We start from the raw sequence: 12,041 nt of genomic DNA on the forward strand, positions 1-12,041 counted from the left end.
AACTGATTAGCAATGGTAGTAAGTTTCACATGTCACTCGGCAACCACCTTCATTTTACTTCCTCTCATGACTTTCACATATATGATCTCTTGGCAGCCAATCCAGCCTCGTTCCAACACTTTAAAAAGCCATCAAATGAAATCTTTAGAACTTCAAAACAAAGCCATGGAGATAGGACAAGGAAGTAATGAAAACTGGCCAACTTTAAAGACCCCTACCCATCGGCTACTAGCATCACCTCACATTGCAATCCTTTGAATTTTGTTCTCATTTTCTGAACCATGGCAGCCCCTGCACCCATAAACCCATTGCAGCACCTAGTCTGGATGAAATCATGAGAATTGGAACTCTATTCACCTGCACAAAGATGACACAAGCTGGACTTTTGCACCTCCACACTCCACTGCCCATCTCCACCAATCCCAAGCCTCACCTTCATCCAAACCCACGCCCCTCACCCGGCCTCCATGAAGTCCTATAAATACCCCCCCCCCCCTTTCATCCCCCTCACTTCCTCACACCACTCCTCAAATTCTTCCTTTAGAGTTCTTAAGAGTCATTCCTTCTTAGTGTGAAATTGGAGAGAAATTGAGTGTGTTTGAGTGTTCTTGAAGTGAGTTGTGTTTGGGAGCTTGAAGGGCCACGATTTTGTAAGTAATCTTGCCCCATATTTTTTTTAAGTGTTAGAATGGTATGTTAGGTTTTAATTTATGGCATGATAATGATATTTTGATTGAGTTTAATTAAGGTTTAGCATGAAAGATGCAAACCGGGTCAGATTTGGTGTTTTGGTGGAATAAATTGCTTTGGGTTGAATTTTTAGCCATGGTATGTCTTGATATGATTTTATATGATTCACTAATGTCTTGAAATAATTTTTGAAGGTTTGAATTTGAGGTATAAAACATGCCATGATAGGTTATAAATCCATATCTTGTGTTGATCATCAAAGCATGCGTTGATTTTACTTGGTTGAATTTTATTTTATGTATTTTTGGCTAAATTCTCTAAGCTTGAGTAATGAGCATTTACAAAATCCTTATGATTGGGATAAGATTGGAAATGCATGGTTTAATTAGGTTTTAAATATTAATTTGATAAGGAAAAGCTAGAAACATCATGCACGTACTTAAGTTGAGGGTTTAGTGATATTTTGGCCTTAATCAAATGCTTAAGTGTTGGGATGAATTTGTATGACCTGAATCAAATTTTTTAAATTTTCCCTAAAGTTATGTTCATGGTTGCCACTAGGTGAAATTTGAGCACAAAGGCATCCATAGAGGTTTTAGACTTGAAATTACATATAGGCCCATTTAGATGCATGCCATGGGTTGGATGATTTTGACATAGTTGTGATTTGAATCTTGAAATTATAAGGGCATAGATGATTTTAGAACATAGAAAATATGGGGTTTGTGAATTTTGGTGAATTTTTGGACTCAACTGCAGATAGTGAAAATTTAGGATCTTAGTGGCAATTTTGCCAAGTAAAGGGCAGTTTTGTAAATATTATTTTTGGACACTTTTGATTATGAATATTTTTCTTAGTGGTGCCAATCCTAACTTATAATAACTTTGATTTCAGCCGCACCAATTATCTAAAAAAATTTTTAGAAAGTTTATAAATGCCACATTCATGATATAAATTTCATTTTGAGCATGAAACATCATATTATATTATACATTGAGTATTTGATTACTTGTTTACATGACTGTGTAATGTCCACAATTTTAGCATATCATATGAAATTGTCATTTTCACGTGAAGCATACTTTACGAGCACATGTCATGAATAATATTTTCAAGTATTGCATGAAAAGAAATTTGTCACGACCCCAAAGAATAGGATGAGGAATTATCCTAGTGGAATTCATCTGTCTACTCTGGAGTGAATAAGAATGGCGTAGAAACCCCTACGTTGACAAAGAATCGTCAGCAGGTTTAAAATGGATTCTTTTTAAATAATGCTAGAGTGAAGGCATTTATGACACTTAATGCTAGTGGGTGCATACCTTATAATGAAATATTATGTTATGTTACTAATGCATTGAAAACGAGTATGCAAACAACGTAATTTCAACATGAGTTATACTATGGTCATCGGTAGGTACTCACAGTACATAATGGAGAGATGTGATGATACCATACGTAATAATGTTATTGTTAATGATATTGATGACTTTATTAATGATGAAAAGTTAAGTTTTTGAAAAGATGAATTGGAAAATGTTCTCTGTAAGAAAATGTGCATCAAAGTTTTTTTGAAAATGTTAAGGAATCTAGATGGGAGACAAATGCTAGTTTTCTACATAAAATGCATCTCATGTTAATCATTTATATCATTCATAATTTATCTATGTGCAAGTTGGTTGTTTAACTTACTGAAATTTCAAGTAAATCTCACCCTTGTAGACCCACTACCATTCTCCTGGAATGGTAGAAGTTGTGTCAGGACTGGTAGAGGACGAACTGGATGGACTGCTGAATATATATGGTTGAAGAGAAGTTAGATTTTGAGCGAAGACTAGATATCATTTTGATGTTCATAGCACTGAATCTTCATACTATAAAATGTATGAAAGAGTTAATTTGACTATTGAGACTTGGTTTTCAGTATCTTGTATTAAGGAAATGCTATCCTTAAGTTTGAACTTATGATGATTATTAATATTATTGGAAAGTTTAGTTCATTCTAGCATAAATTTTTATAAGTCATCTTTATTCCTTTGCGATTATTACATTTGCTAATTGCATACTAGGATGCACTGCTTATTAACTATCATGAACAGGGGTGTGTAACCCTGTGTTTCTTGTCCCAACGCTCCAAGTCTCCATTCCATCCCAAGCAGAGGTTTGGGGTGTCATAGTGGCGGCAGGTCTTGGAGCCTATCGATGAAGACTGCCTAGATCTCATGGGAATTTGTGTAGCTTCCGCTCTCATACTAGTATCCAAGTGGTGCACTTGGAACATCATTATTCCCATGCTGAGGAATGGTAGAGAAAGTTCTTTTTTGTTTCAGGTAGTGGTTGTGAGTTACCTTCAGGTGAGGTTGCCCATTGCGAGTTCCCTGTCCAAGCTGCATGGGGCCTTGTTCTTGATGATCATGACTTCGCAATTATCCACTCTAATTGAGAAAAAGCTCATCTACGCCTTGTTTACGCTTGGATGGAAAAGAATGATTGTTCCACCTGGTGGAGCGTTCATCAAACCAGTGCTAATATCAATAGGTTTATGGTTTCGCCTGATCAGGCTCATGTCTTTTGTCGTCAATTTATGGGAGCCACTTCTCTGTCTTGGGGACAAAAGAGGGGGCCTTCAACTTCTATGGGCCAAAAAGGGAAGAAAACCCTCTCGGAGCTAGGTATAGTTCACACTGAGGCTAACCCTTTTAATGAATTGAGTTCTACTAGGGAAAGGCCCCCTCAAGCCTCATTGATTATTGGGGATGGTAGTTCAACTTGCCCAAACTCTTCCTTTGTAGATTCTCTTGATGAAATTATGGAGTAGGCTAAGGTTGATTTGGAGTTCGTGTTGGAGGCTAAATCCTCCAGCCATCTCAATGAGCTTTGCCGCCTCTTTTGATGAGGTTGGTGAGGCCTCGTTGGCTCCTAGTGGTGACATATTTTTGGAAATTCCTCTAGTTGTCCCCACAAGCTCTGCCCCCCTTCCAAGACTTTGGGAGGGGCTGATGAAGTGTCAGAAATGCATAATTAAGTTGTTTTAGTGATTGATTTATTACATCAAATAAGGGTTGAACACTTAATTATGCATCAAATTTTAACACTTAATGAAAAATTTATTGATGCTAATATTTTGCACATCAAAGTCTCATATTTGCCCTTGAAATAATTAAACTATAATATCATTTTATTTATATATTGTATGGCATTTATGGAAGGAAAGAAAGAGTGGGGACCTATGAGGAAATAGAGGAATTGATTATGGTTTTGGTGGAAACCAATCTAATGGGAACCAATAGCACTTCAACTCTAGACGTGCAGCACGTTAGCAGAGCAAATCACGGAGAACAGGACCTCAATGCAAAAGAAATCAATGCAAGAAGCAGGGGCATTTATGAATTTCTACATAAATGGCATGCGGCATTTTTTTGTTTTGTTTTTACCTGGAGGTCAAACGGCGTGCCGAACAGTTGGGGCTGGATATTTTTATTTTTATTTTTATTCTCTTTCGTTTTCATTAAGGGGGACAGTTTGTTTTTATTTTTGGAGGAGTTTTTTTTTAGAGTTTTACAGGAGAGTCGATGGGAGGTCTCTCTCTTGGACTGGGTTATTTTTTTTCTTCTTGTTTTTAGTTTAGAGGTAGAACGCATAGGGGCGGTAGCTTTGGACGCAACTCTCTCATGTTTGGATTTATTTTTTCATTTCTTTTCAGTATTGATTTGGCGGCTAGTTAATAGTTTTTTTCTTGCTTTACAGAATTAGCATTCTTTCTTTATTTTTTTGGAGTTTTTCGTCCAGACCTTTGGGGATGGCGTGGAGCTGCTCTTTTAGTTTTTCAGTCTATTTCTGTTTTTCATTTCCTGGATTTTGGGTTGCAGACTTTAGTTGGCTAGATTATTTTATTTTTCTGTAGTTTTTACGGATTGAGAACAGAGGAGCGGAAGCTCTCTCTCTCTCTCTCTCTCTTGTTTTAGAGTTTTACTTTTTTTTCTTTTCTTAGTTCTTTTGTTCAGACGGAATCAGGCAATGTGTTTTATTTATTCTTCTGCATTTATTTTCATACAACAATTGGAAATATTAGGGTTTATCATTTTAGAACATTTTACTAATTTAGAGATGGTAGGCTAGATTTTTGGGCTTGGGATTCAATGAGAAACCTATGACTGTTTTGGGATGGATTTTCTTCAATTTTATGTGATTTCAATGATTAACTTGTTGAACGATATTTTAATTTACATCTAGAAAGGATTGAAGTTCTTTGTTCTTGATTTCGATTAGTTGTAGACGTAAAGGCACAATTGATACTTGAACAAGTAACAAGACTTTGATGACTTTCTTTCACTATTTTACAATTGTTATATAATATGTCAAGTAGTTTTATTAGACTAAAAATTGTGGTTCATTGCTATATTATCCTACCATGACTTCTAGGAATAGGAGCATGGTTGAGAGAAGATGAAAAGAGAAGTAAATACATCTCTAAATCAGTGAGTGAAAATTGCATCCCAAGTGTTTGTTTTATTATTTCTTACAAGTTTAATTCATTTGCTACACACTTTCTCTAAGCCTCTTAGTTTTGGTAATTTTAGAATCATAGATTTAATTTTATTTTCAGTTTAATTCAAGCTTGAACTTCCAAAACAGCCACTAATCATACTCTTAATACAATCCACACTTCCTTAGTAAATAGTCTCCATTTTAGTTCAAGACTTTCTTCTTTTCGAAATTTCTTGTCACCATAAACGTCAATATTTTATCTTGTGATTATAAAAGGTTTGCTTAATTCTCATTGTCCCTGTGAATTCGATATTGGGATTTACCCATGTATTACTTTGACAGCTTCTATGCTTGGAAGACAAAATTATAAACTGATCAGGGGCCACTCCAGAAATTCCCTCTGTTTTTCTAGAATTCCTTCTTGAAGATCTCCTAGGCATGGATTTTAGCAAGCGTTGTGTATCTATTCCCTCCTTGCTCTTTAGCACTTCGCCGATGGAGGGAGAGGTTCCTTCTCCTATCCTCTCGAGTAACTCGCCTTTTAGAGACTACCCCATGGGTTTGGTTGAGCAAGCAGGGAAATGGTGTCTTTGTTTTCCCTATTTGAAGGGCTTCAAAAATTAAAAAGTTGAACTTTAAAAATTAAGGAGGTCAACCTTAAATAATTTTGGACTTTTAAAATATTTGAAAGATTTTAAAACACTTGGCTCGATTTAAAAATTATTTGCTAGATTTAAAAAACAAATATTAGAGCTTTAAAACATTTAGAAGAGGCTCGTTCTGGAGCCCTTGACCCCACAAGTGAATTGGTGGAAGTCGTGACATCAGAATGATAACCACACAGGTCATGCACTCCATCGCCAAGTGCCTAGTGTGGCAACATGCAATAAGTGTGCATTAAATAATATTCGCAGAGGAAAGATGTAAATGGTAGTCAAGCTAAGTACTAGAAATTTAAAAAAAAAAAGAAAAAAAAAGACAACTAAATAATAATCTTCAAAGAGGTTATACAGTCATCCGACAAAAATAAATAAAAGGAAAATACATAGCATAAAGGAAACAAATCCCAAAATCAACAACCGACACCCTCAAGTCACTCCTCCGACAGAGCTAGTCCCTCAGGTGAAAGGCACTACAATGAGATTATGAAATCTCAACAAATAACCAACCAAGCAACATCAAGAGTTTAAAATACATTTTAAAACCAACCAACACATTCAACAGTCAACCAAAATATACAAGAGTAGTTCCCACCCCATTTTTCTGAAAATGACACATTTACCCACACACCCCAAAAAACCCATTTGGCCTAATCATAACCGTTTATTAAATGTATACCATGATCTCCATTCTGGACCACCCACACATCCTGGCTCCCTTCGTCATACATGACTGTACAGGTGACTTCGTAATGAGCGATACCCAGCTTCGCACCTGATGCATGCCATGACTAAACATCCTCTAACCCCCACCAACTAGGAGCCAAAAGCATTACCATCTTGATGGATCGAACTGTCGCCCAATGACCACCAAGGAACCTCACATCAGTTTATTATGCTTCCGAGTGACCATAGGAGCTCCATCGAGATAATGCCCTATCTCAGCTTGGGGTCGTGAAACGCATGCACTTACATGTTATAACCCACACACACCACTTAATTTCAAGTTCATATACTATGGCATACACAGCACAGTTATACAAGTAGAATAATTAGCCATAATATAAAATACACATATGTATGACAAACAGGTATTGGATGACATGGCAAATCACTCAACAGACAATTATACAATCCACAGCAAGTCACAACCAACCAGTTTCACAGATTCACAGCCCAGCTACACGTGATTTCCCAATATCCATTTCTGGCCCAAGGCCCAATTCCATCTTAACTACAATTTAATTCCCAAAGATCCACCGGGCCCAAGGCCCAGTTCAACACAACCAAATTGCAGAAAAATGTTAGCGGTAAAAATCATATTCTAAATTCTAGAGTCGCGTTGCAAGGTTACTCTCAATGCGATTGGGCAAGTTTCTGGAAGATCGTGCGTGAGTTAGTCTACGGTTCGCGTAACATCAAGGAAGCACGTCACGAGGTTTCACTAAAAAGAGGCAGCACAGTGGCGAGATAACGGCATATTAAACCCATGGATTTGGGTGGTTTTTGGGTTAGAGACCACAGGGAGCAAGTTTAGAGGCTAGGGAGGGGTTGCAAGTGGGTGAATGAGGGGTTTGCTAAGGTGGGGTAAGGCCGAGCACAGCTGGGCAATGGTGGATCTTGTCTCAAACTCACGGGTAGGAGTGGAATCGAGAGGAGGGGATGACAGGAAAGGAAAGTGGGGGACTAAGGGTTGGTTGTACGGCCTTGAGAAGGTGGCTGAGATGCTGGGCACGGCAGTTCCCATAGCGGCGTACTCCAAAACAAGCCTAGAGGCGACGAGACAAGGGACAAATGGTGAGAAATCACCGATCTAAGCTACTGATAGGGAGGAGGGTCAATTGAGGGATGGTTTCAAAAGGGAGAAGCTTGGCCTAGTTGAAGGGTTCAGCCATTATAACATCTGCTGCAAATGATGGGTTTGGGCGGTGTGGGGTCTCCACGAGACCACCGTGTGGCACCTCAAGGCTGACATGTGCAGCGGTGAGCTGCCATTGCATAAAAGGGGTCGGTTACAAATGAGCACAGAGGGAAGAAGGTGACGCATGGCTCATAGGAAGGGGGAAAAAGTACAATGGTGAGAGCCTGGGTGGAGAGGCATCGCTGGGACGAAGGCATGGGATAAACAGGATGGCAGAGAGAGGCGGCAAGTAGGGGTTGGCTCACCGGTTCTGTAGCTAAAAATGGAGAGAAAAAGAAAAGGAAAGAAAAGATGAAAGGGAAGGAATAAGGGGGAGCGGCGCAAGGAGCAAAGAGATGGAACCCTAAGGTTCCCCTTCAGTAATGCCCATAACGGTGTCGTTTAAGGCACCAAGAGCTGGGCTTCAGCCACCCACATGGGCTGGGCCTGAACTCACACAACCATAGCCCAACAGCAATAAATTGCACACAAAACCAACAATATAAAAAGCCTAATCCGATAAGGACCCAACAAAATAAAAAGGGCACAATAAATAGATAAAAAGACAAATAAAAACACAACAATTTGGTGATGATAAAAATAGAACAATATAACCCAAAAATAAAATACTTTGAAATAAAGAGCCAATAAATAATAGATAATAATTAATAACAAGTAAAAGGCACAAAATAGCGGTCTCACATCCTTACACCCTTAAAAGAAATTTTGTCCTCAAAATCGACAAGGTTAACCATTAACGCTAAGGCACTTTACAAGGTACTACTCATGACACACTTGAGAAAGACGTACAATCAAAACACCCAAACAAATATGGGTAATGCTCTCTCATGTCCGCCTCTCTCTCCCAAGAGAAGTGTTGAGCCAACAGATCTTTCCAAGACACCTTCACCAAAGGTATCGTCTTGGATTTTAACGTTTGCTCCTCCCAATCTACAATCTGTGTCGGTGCAACTTCGTAGGTGAGGTCAGGCTGAAGTTGAATGCTTTCTTGGTCAACAAAACACGGCTCTTGCTATCCAAAACTCTTCTTCAATGATGACACTTGGAAGACATCATGAACCTCTCCAAAATAATTTGGCAAGGCAATCCTATAAGCAATAGGCCCAACCTTCTCCAAAATCTGAAAATGGCCGACATACCTCTGGCTAAGCTTCCCTTTCTTCCCAAAACGCTCGATGCCTTTCATAGGAGAGACTTTGAGGTACACCCAATCACCTTCCTCAAAAGACAGATCTATTCTTCTTGTATCCGCATAACTTTTCTGACAACTCTAAGCTGCCACCATCTTGTCCCTTACAAGTCGAACTTGATCCTTCATCTCTTGAACCACTTTTAGCCCAAGCAGCTTCCTCTCACAAACTTCATCCCAAAACAAAGGTGATCTACACTTTCTCCCATAAAGAGTTTCATAAAGAGCCATCTGAATGGATGCATGGAAGCTGTTGTTGTACGCAAATTCTATAAGCAGCAGATGATTCTTCCAACTTCCCTTGAATTACAAGATACAAACTCGCAACATATACTCAAGAGTCTGAATGATGCATTCTGACTGACCGTTGGTTTGTAGATGATACACACTACTAAACTTCAATTTGGTGCCCAAGGCTGACTGCAAGCTCTTCCATAAATGGGACGTGAACCGCGGGTCCCGATCCTACACTATGCTCTTGGGTATCCCATGAAGACACACTATTTCTTTGACATACAGCCGAGTCAACTTCCCCAAAGTGTCAGTGTTAGTTATAGGCAGGAAATGGACACTCTTGGTCAATCAATCAATAATAACCCATATCGAGTTCTTTCCACTAGGAGTCCTTGGAAAACCCACAACAAAATCCATAGCAATATCGTCCCACTTCCACTAAGGGATAGGATGGGGTTAAAGATTACTAGCGGGCCTCTGATGCTCAGCTTTAACTTGACGACAAGTGTTACATCTCTCAACGAACATAGCAATGTCCTTCTTCATCCCTTCCCACCAGAAGCTTCTCTTTAAATCTCGGTACATTTTCGTGCTTCAAGGGTGAACTGAATAAGGGGAAACATGAGATTTAGCTAGAATCTGCTCCTTAAACTCTGAATTCTGAGGAATCACCCTATGATTTTGGAACAAGAGAATACCATCTTTATCCAAACTGAAATGCACGAGTCCTCTAGACTTTCTGACTCTTTTTCGAATATCTAACAACTTTGGGTCCCTTCTCTAAAGAGTCTTCAATTCCTCAAAATCAACAACTCGGACATCACGAATCGAAGTTAACACCTCTTCTTGATGCGAGCTCTCAACTAGAAGTCTTCTCATCCCATAGAGGTGAGAGTTTAACCCTAACGACCCAGCCTCATCCACCTAATGAGACTTTCGACTCATTGCATCTGTAACCTGATTCGCCTTCCCTGGATGATACTTAATCTCCCACTGATAATCGCTGATAAACTCTAAACACCATCTCTATCTCATATTGAGGTTCTTCTAGGAAAATAGATGCTTCAAGCTCTTATGGTCACTGTAGACTTCACAAACCTCCCCAAACAAATAATGCCGCCAAATCTTAAGGGCAAAAACTACAGTTGCAAGTTCCAAGTCATGCGTTGGATAATTCCTCTCATGATCCTTCAACTGGCAAGACGCATAAGTAATGACTCACCCCTTCTGCATAAGAACACATACCAAACCAAACTTGGATGCATCATTGAAAACCACAAACGGCTTGTGCAACTCAAGAAGTGCCAAAATGGGTACAGTAGTTAGTCTCTTCTTCAACTCTTGGAAACCTCTCTAGCATTTGTCAGTCCAAACAAACTCAGCATTTTTCTTAGTCAAGGCAGTGAGGGGTCCGGATAATCGAGAAAATCCTTCCACAAATTTTTCGTAGTACCCAGCAAAACCCAAGAAACTCTGAATCTCACACACTAATGAAGGGCGAGGCCATGCCAAAACAGCCTATACCTTGCTCGGATCTACTACCACACCATCTTGGGAAATGACATGCCTAAGAAATCTGACTTCTTCCAACTAAAACTCACACTTGCTAAGCTTCGCATATAGCTAATGCTCCCTTAACTTCCCCATAAACAAACAAAGGTGACAAACATGCTCCTCCAGATCCCGAGAATAAAGCAACATGTCGTTGATGAAAACCACCACAAACGAATCCAAATAAGGTTGGAACACCTGATTCATCAAGTCCATGAAGGCTGCAGGGGCCTTAGCTAGTCCAAACGACATCACTTTGAACTCTTAATGTCCATACCTTGATCTAAAAGCAGTCTTGGGTATATCCTTATCTCTTATCCTCAACTGATAATACATCCACCTCAAATCAATCTTTGAGAAGGTAGCTGTACCTTGGAGCTAATCAAACAAATCATCAATCCGAGAGAGTGGATAATTGTTCTTGATGGTCACCTAGTTGAGCTTTTGGTAATCAATACACATTTTGAGGGTATCATCCTTCTTCTTAACAAACAGCACCGGTACTCCCCAAGGCGAAGAACTAGGCTGATGAACCCCTTATCTACTAGCTCTTGCAAGTGATTTTTCAACTCCTTCAGTTTATTTGGTGCCATATGGTAAGGAACCTTATGCACTAGAGCCGCTCCAGGTTCCAAGTCGATGGGGAACTCTAAGTCGCGAACATGAGGCAAACCATCCACAAACATATTAGGGAACTCCTCCACAACTGGGATATCCGTTACAGACTTCTTCATAGACGGTGTAGGCACCACTTGAACCAAAAATGCATCCGCCCCACTCGCTAAGTCCTTCTTCGCTTGAATTGCATATATGACTACAAGTCTTGCCTTCAGCTTGCTTCCCACAAACTCCAAATAGTCCCCTCCAGGGAGATGGAAATTGACTACCTGACTCCGACAATTGATGCTAGCAAAATGCAGATACAACCAATCCATTCCAAGAATAATGTCGAACCTGAGTAACTTGAACACGATCAGATCTGCATCAAGTGTCCTCCCACTGAAATCCGAAGGACAATCTAATGCTACTTTTGAGCACAACACACTCTCACCATTAGGTAGTGCCATTACCAGAGATTGTGGTAAGGGTTCCATAACTAGGTTGCATATCCAAGCTAAAGTAGCGGACACAAATGACTGAGACGCACCCGAATCAAGCAAAGTATAGGCATAAAACTCATACAAACGAACCCAACCTAATGGAATCATAACTATCAATGAAATCCAAAGATCAATAATTCTAAAAGCTTGGATTAGATCCATACCGGTAATGACTCCTGATTCTTGAGTCTCTAGAGCCTCATTGTCA

The 12,041-nt window shown here is 39.5% G+C and overlaps 1 protein-coding gene across 1 annotated transcript; it reads right to left on the reverse strand.

Annotated features, from left to right (window-relative positions):
• Nucleotides 1-11,161: 11,161 nt before the first annotated feature.
• Nucleotides 11,162-11,995, reverse strand: LOC122276984. The gene has a single exon (XM_043086864.1). It carries the CDS (start codon nucleotides 11,993-11,995, stop codon nucleotides 11,162-11,164), a length of 834 nt encoding a protein of 277 aa, XP_042942798.1.
• Between the last annotated feature and the right edge of the window lie 46 nt (nucleotides 11,996-12,041).

Source organism: Carya illinoinensis, chromosome 9, assembly GCF_018687715.1.
Source record: "Carya illinoinensis cultivar Pawnee chromosome 9, C.illinoinensisPawnee_v1, whole genome shotgun sequence".
In the NCBI taxonomy this organism is placed as follows: domain Eukaryota; kingdom Viridiplantae; phylum Streptophyta; class Magnoliopsida; order Fagales; family Juglandaceae; genus Carya; species Carya illinoinensis.

Excerpts from the sequence above, each read along its gene's own strand:
- LOC122276984 (XM_043086864.1), bottom strand. The coding sequence starts at position 11,995 with ATGGATCTAATCCAAGCTTTTAGAATTATTGATCTTTGGATTTCATTG.